We start from the raw sequence: 18,441 nt of genomic DNA on the forward strand, positions 1-18,441 counted from the left end.
GACTAGAAAGAGCAATTAATTCACTGTTTACAGAAATTAACTTTGTGTATTGTAGTCTTGATATTATTAATGAATTCCAATGGCATTTAAAAATGGAATTTATGATGAGAACCAATGAAATAGAAATTTGAGTATTTTAGTGCCCTGTATGTATGTTTTCATGAATTGTAGGATTTGCCTTAATTTGTATATTTCATCTTCTAAGTCACTTAGCAAAAATATTTCATTATTTTTATGTCAGTTTTTCTTCTTTTATAAAATAATCAACCTTACTTACTATATCATTATGCTTAAACTTTTTTTATCTCACTTCGTAATATTTGCTTTTTGTGTTAAAGAAGTTGTGAACATGAAAAACCACATTCTTCTTCCATGTAAACTTGCTGCAATAATGTATCAGAACGTGTTTCTACCTGGATTCCCTAGCCTGTCACTACAATGGGGTCTGTTTTGTCAGGAGATCTCTGTCCTTATTAAGCATTTTAAACCTATTTTGAGTTCTTGTACAGCCTTGTACATTACCAAAATATTTGAGCACCTTTCAGTATGCCTACCCTTGCAAAAGAAGGAAGTGCTGTTATCTCAACTTTTCAGAAACAGAAAGGGATTAAAAAACAGGTTATTTAAGAGATGTAAGTGTTTGAAACAATGCTGCTTAATTTGTATGCTCCTCAAGCTGTTAGCATAGTTCAATAGCCTTAAGCCAGAGCTTTCTATATAATATAGAAGGAGTGTTAGCTCCTTGGAGCAACATCCACAGCAGTCCACACCTCACCTAGAGGAGCTACCTGCACTGATTAGCAGGTAAGGTGAAAGAAGGGAGTAAAAACATTGCTATCCAGATCTAAGAAGCCTTCCTCAGTTCTGCAAGGAGGCACCTGGTTAAAACTCGGATGTCCGTATGCTTGTCTATATCTGAGCCTACATCAAATTCTCTTGGAAAGTCTGTGCTAAGATAGAGAATTGAAAGCAGTTATCTGAATCTGGAGCTAGCACTGTATCTGTCAGGTGATCTGTGCTTTAAGTAGTTAAACCAAGCAGTCGAATTTTGAGGAAAAGACTGTGGAGACTAGGCCCAGATTGGTAAGTTGTTTGTGATTAAATCACTTAAAAGATTGATCTGGTAAAGCTTTTATAATGTCCCTGCAATTCTGTTACAGCCTTGGAACAGGTAATTGACTGTACGGAAATACTGGTTATTCTATGCCCACAAAGCCCTCTGCATTATTTCTAGAAGTACAGGCTTTCTGAATACAATGTGCCAAGGAATTACGTGGTATAAAATAAAGCATGAGGCTCCCTGTATGTAAAAATATCTTTTTAGGTGTATTTTCATTTCAGACTAGTTACAAGTCTTGAATAATTGTTATTACTACTCCTATTAAACTAACATCTAAAACTCAAGTCAGGGATCAAAACTGCATTATACTAATTGCAGTGGCAGTCCTTGTCCCAGACCATTCACAGTCTAAGATTTACAGTATGCTAAGGAGAATAAGCAGCTAAATGAGGCAGTGGGAGTACAGGGTAACAGTGAAGTTGCATGCTTTTGCAGAGGTAAATAGTCCAAGTGGCCTTGATACTTTCAGATAGCCACAGCCTAATAAATGCCACATGGAACTGTCTATTCTATTAAATGAAAATGGCCTACATACAATTAAGCAAAATAGCTAGGGCTATGCTGCAGAATAATAAGAAAGCATTGAGAATGACATGAGAAAGTTAAAATCTGACACAGCAAGAGCTGAGGCCAGATTGTACTCTTCCATCATTGTTTTATTTGAATCATTGAGCTGTGTAATAGACCGTACAGTGTTCTCAACTGTAGGAGAAAGGAAAGAGAAAAGCATCTTAAAGTATAGCGTAAAAGAATCAACACAAAGAAATCTGCTTATAAAACATGCAGTATTATTTCAAGATGGGATAACTAGTGTAGTTCCTTAAATTAGTTTCAAAGGAAATGATCTATGAACACAGTCCCTGCAATACAAACAAGAGAAAGGCAAACATATTCAGGGAAAACAGTTTGCAGTAACCAGTCCTAATTGCCAGTAATTAGCTGATGGATTTTTTTCAAGAATTTAAAGTATTTTAAATTGGCAGGAAAAAATAAGAGCTATTTATCATTATTTTGAAAAGTCAAAATGATGGTGTTTACTTGGCTAATAAAAAGGAATTTATAAAGACCAGAAGAAAGCAAAATACAAGTCAGTTCTAATTGTCAGTTAAAATGCATCTTTTTTAATTTCTTGGATAACGTGGGTCCCATATTATCTTCATCTTTTAGTGGTCTATGAGTACTGTACATTTTGTAACTAAACATATTCTTTCAAATTTGGAGGTTTGTAGTGATGCGGAGTTATTGGTAACACTGCTACTAAAGCAAAATGAACTTGTCTGATAAACACTTGGAATCAGACAGGAATTTACAATCGCTAACATTCTGTGCAAAAATAGTACATTTAGTTTCTTAGCTACTGGTTTAAAAATTTCATCCAATATACTATCTTAAAACTAAAATGTTGTCTGTCTTCTCAGGTATTTAAAGTATACTCTGGACCAGTATGTAGAGAATGATTATACGGTTGTCTACTTTCACTATGGCCTGAAGAGTCAGAATAAACCATCTCTGAAATGGTTGCAAACTGCCTACAAAGAATTTGACAGGAAGTATGTCTCCAAGATATTTGGTTTGCTCTTTCTTTTGTGTAATGTCTCTAACTTCCACGAAAGAAGCATATCTTTCCTGATCAGCTGGCAGGCTGTTGAGTTTGTTTTGCCATTTCAAATTTTTGTAATGTTCTCAGTGCTGTTGATGCTATTAGAAATGTCTTCTGTGCAGTACTAACAACATCCTAGGTGCTGGAATGGTTATCCAAAGGTACAAAAAGCATTGGAACAAGAACCACAAGCCGCTCCTTCTCTGTGCGCTGGTTAACAAGATGTTCGTTACACCTTATTAGTCATTATTCTTAATTATCTTGCAGTTGTGTTTGAACCTTTAATCGTTCCAAGGCTAGGTTGTATATGTAAAAGGAGAGATTAGTTTCTAATGAGCTCTATCTCATAACCTTTGTGGCATTTGCTGGTTTTTACATAAAAAGCCCATAAGGGACCATTGTGTTCACAGACGCCTGATCTTTGGAATAACGCTGGCTACTGTTGAAGATCTCGTGTTTTAGTTGGAGGAGGCATAGTCTAGGCCAAAGCTATGGGATAAATTTCATTTTAATAGTGAGAACTAAAGATCTGATGTTTATTCTATGAAAATGAATGCTTACCAATGGAGCTGAAAGTTTTTATTAACAGTAATTAATCTTTTACTGTGTTTGTAAGGTGTCCTTAAAACAGCAACATGACCAAAAGTAAATATATTTGAAAAAATAGCTTTTTCCTGGTAGTGAAAGTGTGCATGTGTAAGTGTGTGTGTGTGTGTGTGTGTGTGTGTTGGGAGGGATCGTACATCTCTGATTTTTCCAATTTGAGAAATGGAACAGGAAGCAAATCTCAAAAAAAGATGCTGTGAAAAAGATTAAGGGGTGTTTCTAGATTATATTGGGGTATTAATACCTGAGCATTTCACAGGAGCGTATACTCTGTTTTGCAAATTGAAGTTGAGATGTGCCTAGTGCCAGAGCTCACAATCTTCTGAATTTCACCCCTAAGTTTCCTGAAACCCTAACACCTAAAACCCAAGAAAATGAGGTTGTGCATAGCAGCCATCAGAGCTGCAGCCTAAAGTTGTCAACAGAAGCCTCTACTTTCGTGTGATTTTTGCTTTTGGCTCAGCAGCAGACCAAGAAAGCTTACTTTTTGCTATTAGGTTTCTCAGTATGGTCAATACAACACACGTGTTACTTCTGAGACTGGGTAAGGGAGAAGAAAAGGAAAGGGTGTCTTGTCTTCTGTGAAAGATTTGGAATGTCACAGTTTTTTGCTGTGCTGGGACAATTTCTGAAAATAAATGGTTGTATGGTACTGGAAACCTGCCCTATCATACTGTTTTCCTTCTGGGAGAATCCCAAGCCAAATTTACAGTTGCTGCCTGGGGAGAGGCAGTACGAGGGCAGTATCTTCTTCAGTTTCATTCCCTTCTGACATGCGTACGTATTAAGTGCACAGTGTGACCCTCACCTATGCCAGAAATCCATTTTTTCCATCTCCCACCCTGTCCCAGAAAGCAGGAGAGTCAAAGGGAAATAGATAAGCCTGGGTAACTGGGTAAAAGTGGGCAACCTTACACCCGTTATTTTACTTATGACTTTGCATATTGTCGTTAAGAAGTTCACAGCAATATTCACAGCCAAACATATATTTTAACTATACTAGCCAGAGAAAAAACCAAAAAAGAATGCCTTTCAGCTTCTTCCATATGTGTGTGTTTTGGAGGTCAAAGGAAAAAGAAGAGTACAAAAGAAGATAGCAATTAGCTAGCATCAAGAAAACAAATGTTTAAAAGGAATAGTTTCAAAAGGTTAAATCTTGCTTTTGAGGTTTACAGCAGAGGCTCAGGAAAGTCTTTTGGGCATATAACTGTAGTCCAGGAAACTATCAAGCATGTAAACTTCCACAAAAGTAATGGTTTATACCTGCTGCTTAAAGATGCAAAACAAACTTAAATGTAAAGTTCAGTGAAGCAGCTCAGTTTTTTTGCTTGTTATTTTTTGTTGCTGTATTTGGGTTCTTTTTTCTATTCATAGTGGTGCCAGTTGCACAGTGTCTGATAGTTGTCTGCTTGTGTATGACACTGCCTTTGTAAAAACAATGTCTTTTTCGTTCAGAGATGTAGAAGCCCAATTAAAACTGAGAAGGAAAAACTGCTGTAACTGCTAAGTTGCTCCACTCTTCCTTCTTATCATAACTTGTTATGAGAAGATTTTTCCTAGGAGTTTGTGATCATTTTTTGCTAACAATAAACCTTGAAAGGTGAACATTTAGGAAGGGTTTTCCTTACTGGGAAAGAGCCTTAAAGAATTAATAAGCAACAGTTATATATAGAAGCAAGATATTTGATTACTGCAAAATGAAATTCAGAAAATGTGTAATGTTGAATAAGCTTAGAGTATTTTCATGCAGCCTGGTTTTCATTTTTGTTTCGGCCCAAATCCATTATTTATTGTATCATGATGTGACACTGCAGAGTAAAGCAAGGCTATAATGGAGAAGGTTTTTCCATTTTAAACAAAGGGTACCATCTGATGTAAATCAGTGTGCAGTTGGCTTCATCTTTGGTAATTACTATCAAAACAAGGCAAATGTAGTAAGAAAAATAAAAGATTAGGTGTAAATTTTACATCTGAAAATTTGGAAATTTTCTCCATCATGAAAATCCTTTAAGTGGAAAATACTGGGAGATGAAGGAAAGTTATTTTTTATGTGATAAAATTTTTAAAGACTCTTCCCCCTCTTCTCAATTCTTTGTCAGGTTGTCTCTTCTCCAATACTTTTCTTTCCCTCCCCCAATTATTAAACCCACAAGAGAACAGGCACTGGTTAGTAATATAATAAATAATGTAATCTTAGCCTACTATTTTATTGTCAAAACTGACTATTTTTTTTAATTTTACATTCAATTTCCTTTGAATTGAGTCTTTTTAAGGTACTTGAACATTATACAGCATTATTTTCCAATAATAAAACCTTTCATTCAATTGTAGCTATTCAATTCTGCAGTATATGATATTAAAGTCTTCTAACAATTTCATTTTCTTTTTCTAGGTATAAGAAAAACCTTAAAGCACTGTATGTTGTACATCCAACCAACTTCATAAAAATTCTGTGGAATATTTTTAAACCTCTTATAAGGTACTTGGCAGTTTATTCAAAAGATTTTCCTATTTAGTTTAAGGATGGTCTGTTCTGTAATAAGTTGCTTTTAAAAGGCTTGAAGTAAAATATGTCAGGTAACCACACAATACACATTTTAAATGTGGCTTGAACTAATGTATAAGGTGAGCTGAAGCTTGGGTGTGAATAATAGGGTAGGGTATTTTTCCTAAGAAAAGGGAGTTTCAATTCATAATATGTTTAATAGTAAGGCTATACATTCAAGTAAGTATCACTTTAAAGCATAGTTACATGAAAACATCTGCAGACCGTGAATGACTTTTTTGTCCTCTTTTACAGCACTTAGCACAATAGAACTGGGTCCATGACTGGAATTACCAGGTGCTATGGCAAAACAGATGATAAACAGTTAACCTTTGGTCTGAGCTCAAGTGCTGAGATGAATAGGAATGAGATTACTTGTGTGTTCAGAGTTAATGGATATGCTCTGAAGTGCCCATAAGAATTTGAGACGGAGGGTATAAATGATGAAGGTGGATTTATTTTATTGGTGGATGCTTTTGCTTTGCATGATAAAAATTGAGGCTATTTGCAATCTATCTACATATCTACACAAATTTTTGTGACAAGATGGTTGGGCTTCCTTGACTTTTGCTCCTGAACTCCTGCCACTTTCAAAATACTTATGACTTGTTCTGGATTACGTTATGAATGTCCTCAGGATTGAAGGAAGTAAACAGCTTATCTTGAGAAGCCATAATGAACCAACTAAAAATGTCCATTACAGTAACTTGCAATTATTTGAATTTTTGACTGGTAGAAAGTTAATGAATTAGAAAGGGTGATTTAACTTCTAGACAGATCAAAACATGCAAGAAGCATGTGAAAATATAAATGGTAACCATGGCTAAAAATCATTCTGGAATATGCTGTTCCTGAAACAAGAAGAATGACTATAGGTTTTTATTTTAACTGGCAGTAAAATAGATGACAGAGATGGAGGATGTAAACTAATGAGGAGAAAAGTGTGACTGAAGCAGGAGTCCAATAGCTCATTGTACCTCAGGAATGAGATGGATTTTTTTTGTTCCTCATCCCTTGTCAGATGGATATGGAGAACTTTCTAGAAGAAAACAAGCAAGCAAGCAAACAGGAAAAATCCTTGGTGCATTTGTCAACACTTGGGCAAAACCAACCTTTTCCTCAGAGGCTGCAGAAAATTTGGGGGGAATAACCCCAGTGGAAGTCTGCTGAGAGGGACGAGGGGGTTAGGCAGATCAGATCTGTGTTTGCCTTGCACATGGGGCCTTCGGAGTGGATTAAGCTCAGCTCTGCAGAGAATGAGGGCTTTGATGTGCTGTGCTGTACGAACACAGATCCATCTGTTAGGCTGGAAAACCTCCATAACAGATCTCTTGAAAAGTCCGCTGAGAGCTCCTAAACAGAAAGATGGCACCTCTGGTTCAGTCCCTGAGGCTGTAAATTGTTGAAAGCTGGGAATATGTTCAGGGGAAGGATTACCTTGCGCTTTTGCTTGTAGACACTTCTGTCCATGTCTGCTGTTAGTCACCGTCAAAGGAAAGAGACTGATTTAGGTGTTTAGGCGGGCCCAGGATGGCCACGCATACATTCTTATAAGGTAGTTATTTGCGGTGCATTGAGAAATCAGCTCCAGGCCTCAGGAGTTAAGCCAGGCATTGCAGGGCTAAGAGAGCAGCAGAGTGGGCAAGGATTTCTTTTTGTAGCTATTTCTGGAGTGTAGTCAGTGATCAAACCACAGTGTGGAACTAGGACTGGCTCTAGGATTTGCCTTTCACTGCATACGTCTTGCACTTCAGACTTCTGGCAGGAATAATGCACCTTGGGTGTTTATGCAGCTAGCAGAGCCACAGCTGGACAGTATCCATGCTGTTTGACTCAGAGTAGTAATTAGCTGTTAATTCTTACAAAAAAATAAATTACAGGTACCTCTTCCAAGTACTCATTTTCCTTGGAGCTTATAGGATATCTACATAAATAAGATGAATGCTTTTTTTTCTTTTTTTCTCTCCCCCTCGAACAATACAATGCACTGACTTTTAAATCCTTGTTTTCTTTGGATGTGCAAATGGTTAATACTGATAATATTTCAGCATTCATATCTGGCATAGAAAATTGGAACCAGGGCTTGTCATCTTAGATGCATAATCTTCTTGAACTTTTGAATGCTCAGCATTCTCGTTTGCATTTGACTTTTACTATTCTGTACCCACATGCTCGTTTTGATTCTAATTTAGTACCACTCTACTCCCTGTTGATAGAATATGTGGTGAACAGTAACAAATTTACTCATATACTGGGACTGACAAAATAATTAAAAGCATCAGAAAAGTCTGGATAGGCCAAAAGGCCAAAATTAGCTGAAGCTGGGAAAAACCCTCTTTACTCCTGAAAATGGTTTAATTATCAAGCATTCTTCTGCTTTCATGGTTCAGGTAGACTGTCTTGTTTGTTAGTCAAGGGAAAAAGTAAGGATATAATTTTACAACTGAAGTGTGAAAATATCCCTGTATGATTTGCCTAAACTGTATTCTCATTTAAGACTAAAACTTACTGACATCATCAATTTACTAGAATAGTACAATTTAGAATTTGTTCACTGTGCCTTCTCCATCTAGGTTGGAATGATTTTACCTTAGCAGGTCATGCTATTATCTAAATGTCAATATCAAACCAAAGTTCACAAAAGAGAGTGAAAAATCCTCTGGACTTTGTTTCCTAACTTTGCTGAATTATAGCCCAGACTCATTTGTGGATAGTGATTCCCAGAGAAATCACATTTGTAAATTAAACGCCCTTGTCAAAAGCATCTGTTTGTTTTTCTGTTTGTTAGGAGCTTGACTTGAGTACATTTACATGAACAAAGCATTTTTTGCAGCTTGGGTGAACAACGAATTTTTAGACTGAAGAACAGAAGTAATAAGTATTTTAGCTAGTTGTATTTGAAAGTATTTAAGAAAATGTAAATATGTGAGATTTTTCGAGCTGCAATAGAAGTTGATTAATCTCCCTTGCAGACCAAAAGAGCAAGAAGTTAATGCATTAAGTCAAACGTGTTTTTTGCAAAGTGCAAACATGTCAGAAGATGTCAAGAGCACATGTATGAGCTAGCGAAAGCTACTCATCTATTGTCAATATAGTATACTTTTTGCTAGTGGTGGTGAGGTTGCACTTGTAAAGAACAACAAAAATTTCTAATTGCTCATGACTTAGTTTCAAATTATCTCTTTTATAACATATTGTGTGTTACTAATGGGTGATTACTTAGAGAATTCATTTAGCCCATTGCTTATCTAAGATGTTGAAATCACGGTCATTTTGGAAGAAACACAAGCTGAAAATCTCTGAATTTGTACACACTCAGACTGAAATCTGTCGGTGTTGCAAGATCGCTTTCCTGTTAGCAAAATTTAGCATGTCTTTTGAATTAAAAGCTGGTAAAATGCTCGAGTAACTTATATTTGTACCATCTCCCACTAGAGGGAGCCTGTGTATGTATGTTTGGCAATTCAGTGATAAATTCATTAACGGAAGAGAATTTTTCACTATCAAAGTAACTTACAAGTACAGTTTTTATCATACACACCTGTTACTTTTCCTGACACTTCATTACATTTTGTGTTGGAGAAAAATATGAAATCGAGACTGTGTGTATAAATGTGTCCCTGAACCATGTTTAAACATCTTGGCATGTATATAATCAATTCTGGCTGAAAGTCAAGACCTAACTAGTGATACCTGGTTCTTCAAATTCAGAAGTCTGTATTGTACAACTCATCTAAAGAATCTTATTATTCAGGATGTTTTTTAGAAGCCATAATCTAAAAATCACCTTTTCCAAAAAGGATAAAGCTGATTGCCTGACACTTGGAGGGGTGCACACTATACACTCTGTGAAAATTTTTCCTGTCATTTACTATTTTATACTATGTATCTACAGGTTCATTATTTTGTCTTTTGGTAGGGAGAAATAGCTAAAAAGACACAAATATGTTGTGCTGTTGGCCATGTAACGTTTTCTCCAAAGTTAACATGAAAGTCTTTTACACAACATTCCTTTTAGTAAGCTTTCTAATGCTGTGTGAAAGCTGTTTTTCAGTGTTTTTTAAAGCAATGTTTTTTCATATCTATGCAAATCAAAAAACATTCAGATGGAAGTCAGTTATTTTTATTCAAATCAGACTCTCAGGCATGCACTGTATATGTTTGATCATATGAAATGAAATACATCTTATGTCTCCTGCTGCTTCAATTACAGTCTAATTCTGAGTTGCATCAGCACTTACATTTTTGTAATAGAAACTAAACCCTTCATAGATGTTCCTCCCATGCTGATTTTTATACTTCTTTCCCATTTTTTTAGCCATAAGTTTGGGAAAAAAGTCACCTACTTGAACTATTTAAGTGACCTGAGAGAGCATCTCAAATATGACCAGCTTAATATCCCTCAAGAAGTCATCCGGTATGTGGCAAGTTTAACATACCTTGTTTCACCTTTTCTTAGATGGAGTTGTGGCATGCTCTTTTCATTCTAGGCAGAATCTAATCCTATTTCTTTAATGACTAGAAGTCCAGTTTACCTATTTGTGTTTGGTTAAATTTAACTCTGAAAGCTGCATTGTCATCAAACACACACTGAAGAGTGTCATATGTTTACAGAAGAGAATGCTATATAGTTCTCTGTAGATCTGGAACATCTAAGTCTCAGTTGTGGAGTGTTTTTGCAAAAGTATAATTGCAGCCTCTGTGCGAGCATTAACAAAACCAGTCCATGTGTCAGTACTGCTTTTGAGTACCAAGTAATGTTTGTGGGCAAAAATACACTCCTGACCTATTTACTTGCATGTTATAACAGATCAAGTGACTTTCTTTTGCTAAGAGCATTTGCAATTAGCACAGTGTTGACTGAATTGAAAATTTATGGATATGTCTTTAGCAGATACATGACTTAATATTGTGTACATGTTTTTTAGGGAAGGGTGTTGGAGAAGGGACGGGAGAGAGAAAGAAATGCACAGGGCTGGAATTGTCAAATGCCACTGTAAGCACCAATAGCAGGCTTTCTGACACAGTGCTTTACATGGAAATGCTTTGATGTACTGACAGGAAGTGATTTTATGTCACTACTGAATGAAAAGTAGCTGGAAGCTTTGATTATGACTGTTACTGAAGCCTGGTGGGTTTTTACACATCTTTTGTGTAAATATGGAATAACAGAAAATACTTCACAGCACTAAGGTTATCAAATGGATTGCATGGTTGCCAAAGAAAGGGGTGTTTTGAATAGCAAATATACTTGAATTTTGCTTTTAAATTATAGCGCTTTCCTATTTTTTGGACAAATTTATCACTCCATTGGCTGAAACAAAAGAGCTCTTCTATGTCTTCCTTAAGTGTTCTCCCGCAAACACTACTTAAAAATTTCACTAATGCTCAAATTAAAAGTAAGTTCTCTAGGACCTGCAGAATATTCTTTGTTGTCAGGAGATCAGCATCATGATCAATACTGGTGGCTGTTCATATATGTGGTTTTATCAGCTATGATGCACAGAAAATCAATGATTTCTTGATTTTTGCAGACATGATGAAAATCTTCGGGGGAAACAGAAGGGAAAACTGCCACCTGTGGTGAAGATTCCTCCACCAAGACCACCTCTACCTACCCAGCAATTTGGGGTCAGCCTGCAATAGTAAGCTATGAGATTTGTAAAGTGGTACCTCTCCATTGTGTTCTGCAGCCTTTTGTAATGTGTGGTTTCACTGGACACAAAGTCTGCACAAGTTTTCTTAGTTTATGTTTAGTTTCTGTCATTCTCTTTGAAAGCTATAAAACCGTGAGGCTAGATAGTAGCTTTTATGAATTCAGGGCAGGTTTCTCAGTCCCTGTGACCTGCCTGGTCTTCATGTTTACAGTATCTTTATGGTACTTACAGCTAGCAGGGCTGCACAGTTCTCCCAGTGGACAGGATTTTTTCCCATATGTGACGGAGCCCCAAGATAAGCTGTTGCTGATGGATGCTGGCAGGTATGAAAGTGCTTTGGTGGTGTTTAGATAGTGGGTAGCAATGCCATGAAAAAGCTTCAGGCTCCAAAATGCCTGCACAAAGCCAAAATGAATGTTTGAGCCTGTATGGATGGTGGTTTTGCTGCTCCCATGTTGTTCTGATCAGAGTTTTATGAAGTGAATAAAGTAACAGTCTATTCCAGAAATGCCCTGACAGCTGTTTACATAGATTACAGCACTGTGTGTGGTATAAAAAGCAGTTTAATTTACACAAGGAATGGACTCACAGTAGTATTTATAAGATTCAATTTTGGTTTAAAAAATATATAAAAAAAAAAAAAACCCAAAGCCGTACAACAACAAAAAACTTCTAGCTTCCCATCCATAGTCATTTTCATCAAGAGCTGTGGCAAACTCTGTTGTACTATGTCATCCTGCTCAAAAGCAGTTGAAGAATACTGTTCACATTCAACAAAGGCAATTTTGTCTGTGTTAGAAATGAATTCTACCTGATACATGGACATTTGCTGGATCCCCTCCTACCCCCACTCCACTTTTCTGGTTCTAATGATTCAGCTCTAAATGCGATATAAAATAAAATTTTCCCCAGGTTAAATGTTAAACATCAGTCCTCTCTGGAAGGCCTGAAATTAGAACAATCAATATCTATTGTGTAAGAGCTACTATGACATTAACTTTTATGATACCTCGTTAGAGTTCAACCTAACACTTGAAACATGGCTAACTCACTTTCCTAATTCAGAAAATATCTTTTGGGTGGTCTCTACTGGGTCATTAAGAAGGACAGTGTTTTATGCCGCAGCTTCAGTAATGAAGATGAAACTATTTGCAGGCATCAAAGCACATTCTGTCACTCGCCCCAAGCCTCGCTGCCCAAGCAGCTCCAACCTCTCACAGACTTCACAGACTTAGGTGATGAGGCAGCATGTTGTGTGCCACTCTTAATGCTCTTATTTCTCTGACTGTCTCTGAACGGTGTTTTCCACTGGGCTGCATGTACTGAGGGTGTTGCCTACCTTTCCAAGCCCTGCTGCTTTCCAGCTGTGTTACCAAGAGCAAACCATATCCTTTCTGTGTGCCTTAATTTCCCCACGTATAAAAGTGTGACTACTTTGTGAAGAGCTTTGAGGTCTGTCAGGGGAGAAACACTGAGCAAGACATTATTATTATTTTTAATCTGGTGAGTTCCAGCACTCACTAAGGAGGTTCTGAACTGATGCCATCCATGTGTAAGTTCAGTTCAGAGCACTCACATGTCTAAAATTCAAGCACACAAGGATACTCATTCATCATTTGCCCAGCATTATCCAAAATCCGTCTTGCAGGAGAGCTTGTGCTCTGTCGCCGTATAAAAATCAAATAAATCCCTGAAAACTTTTAAATGGGAATAAATGAATTAATTTAGATTGTATTAATTTAGATTGAGGAAAGGTAAAGGTAATGGAGGAGAACAACATGTATTAGAGTTTCTAAAATCTGAACCAAAAAAGTATCGACTTTTATCTTGATGAATGAACTGCTTTTGCTAATTCCTTCTCTTTTTATGATCTCTATAGCCTGTAATGGCAAAATATCAATAACCTCACACCTCTCTAGCAAGGAAGCAGGTCTGAAGTCTTCACCTAGGTGAGATTCTTTCCATTATCTGAAGTGCGATACAGGGAGACCTTGATTTTATTTTGTGTAGGTTTATGGGAATATATGTAATATGTGCTGTGTATTTTGTTATAGTCTGGTAAAACTAGTATTATCAGAGATGCTGCTGAGAGAAAGCTGTTGTCGTTAAAAGACCGTTTCTCTGTGGAGGTTTTCCTTTAGTTTAAGGAAAAGAAACAAAACAAAAAGACTTGTAGGCCTGAGGCTTCTTCAGTTTTAATACTTCTGGGATGGTGATTTTTATCCAGTCTGTAAAAGGATGGTGAATGGGATTTAACCAAAGCCCTCATAGATGGCCTAATTTTGATCATATGTGTAATAATGGTACCCCAGTGACTTCTGGCTGCAGAGTGTGGTCAGCCCATACTTTTACTTAAAAGACCCATACTCATACCCTAACAGCAAAGGTAGTGCTTTCTCCAGAAACACTTTCTCATTTAATTTTTCTCTCAGTTTATGCTTGTTAATGCATTTGTTTTCCAGGGATGTACTTAAAAACTAGAACAGCAGAAAGTGACAAACATTGTTTCAAGATCCCTAACTTTTGTCTCAATGGGCAGGGTGAAAAACCTGTTTTGTTAGGGCAGAGAAACAACGCTTGAAGGAGGTTTTCATCTAGACATGGATAAATGACTGTCTGAGACCAGTGCTTCCTCTTAGAGGAATCTGTTAAGTCACATACACATTTTTAACCTTCTAGAGTGGGATTTTCAAAACAACAGAAGGCAGTTGGGCATTTAAAAATCATGGAAAGTCTGTGAGAACTGGGGGTATAGTTCTTCGAAATGTCATCTGTACTGAATTGGGTTTAATTTATGAGTGAGGTGAAGAGACTATTATCAGGTTAGTTCAAAGCTTTCCATTCTTATGTTACCCTCAGCAGCTCAGGGTCCTATATCTGAATTTAAAATGGTTGCATTTGATCTCTTTAACCTCTCAATGTCATCTTAACCTCTTTCAGGGGGAGAGGGAGGAGAGGAGGGAAGCACCAAGCACCAAAATGACTTTTATCTCTTTAAAGAGCAAAATGATCTTTATATTTACTCCCTGAGGTGATTGTGCAGAGAGGAAGAAAATCAATGTCTAAATATGTAGGTACAATTGAAGGAATATGAGATGATATTTGTGTGGTTTGGGCCGTAGTTAGCAGTCACCATCTTATTCATGAAGAGTATAGGCAGAAAGAAGTTATTTGGTCATTCCAACCACATGAGTATAAAAGCTTTATACAGCAGCATACTCTCAAGCATTTCATGTCCCATAATTTAGAACATCTATTTTAGACATTTTCAGAGTTTTTAAAAATTATGTATACTAATTTTTGTGTCCATCTGTTATTTTATGTATGTAAGCACAGAGGGAACCTTAGAAATTAGACTTTATTTAAAAGAGCTTTTCTGTGAATCGAGATGTTGCTGTTGTATGGTGCAGGAAAATGAACGGAGCTGTAGACAGGAGCTCTGACTGAAGTTCAGGGGGGAGTTTGAATGGTCATATCTTTCTTTTTACAGTTTGCATGCACTATGTTATCTGTGTAGCATAGATCAAATGCATGCTATACATATAGAAAGGAAGATACATTAGGTGGTTCTTTCCAGGAGCTAGGATCTGCTTATAGTCCAGATCTTGCAAATGCCTATTAACAGGGAACTGTGAAGGAAGCCAGAATCTTGTGCAGGAGCAGACTTTATTGGAAATATTTTTAAAGGAAAGCATTCAGTGTAATTAACCCCACCTCAAACTTGGAAATATTCCTACACAATGTGTTTGAATCTTCCATAGAAGAGCAAGGCAGTAAGGGTATGAGACTGGGATTTGGGAGATCTGAGTTCTCTTCTGGGCTGTGTCACAGATATTTATGTGATCCTGAGCAAGGGGTTCACATTGTGATTCAGCTAAGATCTTAAGTGTCCGTCCAGCTTTACTTAAATTTACTTCTCTGGGGTTTAAACACCCACTTTACAGTAGGCGCAGACATGAAGTGGAAACCTTTGTCATTGTGAGCTTCCATAAAATGAGGACTCAGTTATTTGGTCTTTGCAGCTAGAACTCAAATCTAGTACCAAATGGTCCTGAATTTTTCACTGAAGCTGCTATAATACAAATAATAATAAATGAACTCCAAACAATAATAAATGAAGTTAATAAAGGCAGTTAAATCACCCAGAGGTGACTTACAGGATTTCTTTAGAATAGTGTGTGAGGGACTAAAAAAGATTGTCCCTCTCCCTATATAATTCTTTATGCCTCCATGTACAGAGCAGACCCCCACAGTTGCTGAACAACAGTCTTTCCATGGAATTTCTCATCCCTGGCTTAGATTGCCTGGGAGCCAAATTCCACTTGTTTCAGTGGCCTAAAGCTTCTTTAAAGGTTTGAAATCATGTAAAAAAACAATGTGATTTTCTTGGAAGCATAAAATAACCCAGCTGAAACTAGTGCTTAGCTTCAGGGATTTATCAGACAGAAGAGTCCTCCTCTGAAGTCTTGTCCACACTTATTTTTCAGTCATGATTTAATAGGAATCCATGCTCCAATTTGACAAATATTTAATGTGTAGCTCAAAGTGGATGGGATAGTTTGCATGTTTGAAGTTTATCATGTCCTTATCTATTTTGCTGATTCAAGTTCCTTATGCGCAGCCACAGTGGGCAGAATAACAGTCATGATGAGCTAGTTTAAAGGTTTATCAAGCCTCGAGTCCTTTCCTCTACAGTGGGCAATAGCAGATGCCTAGGGAACAGTATTAGAACAGGGTAAGTGTATAGTGATACATCCTCTAATATAATGGCCTAGCTTCTAGCAACTGGAGACTTAGAGGACTGCAAGGTACCTGAAAATGACTTTGTTACTCACCAGTAGCTATCACTTTATAAATCCAGGTGTTTCAAAGAAAGTTCATATATTGCATTTACATAGTAAGATTATTTTTCTCTTGGTTCAGTAATGCCATCTTCACACATAAAATGTAGAAGCAGCAGAAATGAGCTATTCAGAACATATCCTTGCTATGCTGTGCTGTGTGTCAGGGTGCAGAAATAGGATTTTCATTCTAAAAGGCATTGGTAAATATTTTTTATTTTAAAAAGCAAGAAAAAATAGGGCGTACTCTGCTTATATTAATTAGATGAATACAGTTAAAACGCATGATCGACGTTTGCTAAATTTGCAACACTTTAATAATTGACTGTATGGGCCAAGCTGCATCATTGTTTTCTGTTGTGTGTTTTGTAAGCTCCTATGAACCCCTGTTGCTCTACTCTATTGCCTTTGTAATCAAGGAGCGCTACAGCTGAGCTCCAGCGCAGAACACAGAGTTGACCTTGGCTAGCTATTGACATTGTTCTGTTTTCTCCAATTGTTTTTAAAACCTAAAATTAAATATCTTTGGGGGGAAGACAAGGAATGTTTTATTTTTCTAGCTATTGCCATGGATGGGGAGAGGGGACAGAGAAAAATACACAGAAATTACAGCAACTGTACAGCTTTTGCTTGTTGAATTGTTATCAGAAATGTTTCAGGGTGCTTTCTTTTTGGTCATAATCTTTCTGCTTGTGCATGCTATGCATGCGTGACCAGGGGAAAAGAATACATTCTAAACCAAATCTCAGCATGTCTCAGCGGGGAAAAATGAAAAGGAGAGGAAAAAAGAGAGAGAGAGAGAGAGAGAGAGAGAGAGAAAGATTATCAGCCAAGAATACTTAATGACACTGCAGAACAATGTGTAAAAGCCTTTAGTGATTACTGCCCACAGTCTAGGAGTGAGTCATTGGATATATAATATATTGCAGTAACTAATCATATGTTCTGTAGTGAGGAATGCTCTTCTTGGCTACCATGTTTGTTGGAATGGATCCCTTTTGAATCTGACATACTGTTGCATGATATTGTTCACATACGGGAATCAGTTACAGAAAGCTGTACTGTGCATTGAAATGCTCTGCTTTGCTGTTGTCTCTTAAGCAGAAAGTGTAAGAGATCTCTCATTTCTAATTGCCTGGAGTAGTGCCTGAGCTCCAATGTCAGTTTGCACTGTCCGTCATAAAGCAGAGCAGCTCATCACACCATCCCAAACAAGGAAAGAAAAATGCAGATTACTTGACAGGATCCGCAAATAAAGGGTAGAGGTGTAATTTCATTGATCTCTGAGCTGGTCTGATTTACATAAGATGAGGTGATGTCCCTGTTATTTTCTATCGCCTTAGGTCCGGTAAACTGAACGCTATGTCCCACATTGTGAAATACTGTGAAAATACGTATCCTAGTTTTCCCCAGTGCTGGAAAAATGGAACAAACCTCTGCATGTGAATTACAGTGAATATTCTACTCTATTTTAAAATACCATTTATCTTGAGAACCTCTTTCAGGTACTAGGAATGGAACCTGTCCTTCAAGGGAAATAAGAATCCCGTAGAAAATAGTAGAGGGGCAGAAACTATCTTCTTTTTTCCTAGAAACAGAAAAATGATGCATAGATTTTATTATTCTAACTTATAGCCTAGTTATTTGTCTCACCTCTCTGACAGATAAACTAGTTCTCAGCAGGAGCAAGGGTTATAAATAATCAGCATGCTATTTATATGCTGAAATGGGGGAACACATTTGTGGGTAACAATAATAATTAGAAAACATTTATAAAAAGCTGCTGGGTTGCTATTTAGTGCCTCTGGAGTGAGCAGCTGTAAGAAAGTGAAAACGATCAGTGCAACTTCGGAGAGACTGGGAATGGGCTTAAATTGTCAATAATAAAGATGTAACAGCTTCCAAGCAAATTAAAGTGTTGATGATGTTCCCATTTAAGTGAATTAGCCTTTCCACTAATTTTAATAAAAGTTGCCCTAAATGTTTAGGGTACTGATTTGAATACATGAAACAAAATCATTTGACACACAAGGAGTGTGTCATAACTCATCTATTAGAAAGGTATAATAAAT

The 18,441-nt window shown here is 37.0% G+C and overlaps 1 protein-coding gene across 8 annotated transcripts in view; it reads left to right on the forward strand.

Annotated features, from left to right (window-relative positions):
- Positions 1-18,441, forward strand: part of ARHGAP8 (Rho GTPase activating protein 8) — a 101,405-nt gene that overhangs the window by 37,723 nt on the left and 45,241 nt on the right. For 7 of the 8 annotated variants that reach the window (XM_064516875.1, XM_064516889.1, XM_064516894.1 and 4 more), the window contains 4 exons: positions 2,539-2,670; positions 5,719-5,805; positions 10,190-10,288; positions 11,406-11,516. In XM_064516875.1, the coding sequence (XP_064372945.1) occupies positions 2,539-2,670; positions 5,719-5,805; positions 10,190-10,288; positions 11,406-11,516 (429 nt within the window). The remainder of the gene's footprint in view (positions 1-2,538; positions 2,671-5,718; positions 5,806-10,189; positions 10,289-11,405; positions 11,517-18,441) is intronic. The other variant, XM_064516882.1, reaches the window with a different exon arrangement.

The sequence above is a fragment of the Dromaius novaehollandiae genome, chromosome 1, assembly GCF_036370855.1.
Source record: "Dromaius novaehollandiae isolate bDroNov1 chromosome 1, bDroNov1.hap1, whole genome shotgun sequence".
NCBI lineage: Eukaryota > Metazoa > Chordata > Aves > Casuariiformes > Dromaiidae > Dromaius > Dromaius novaehollandiae.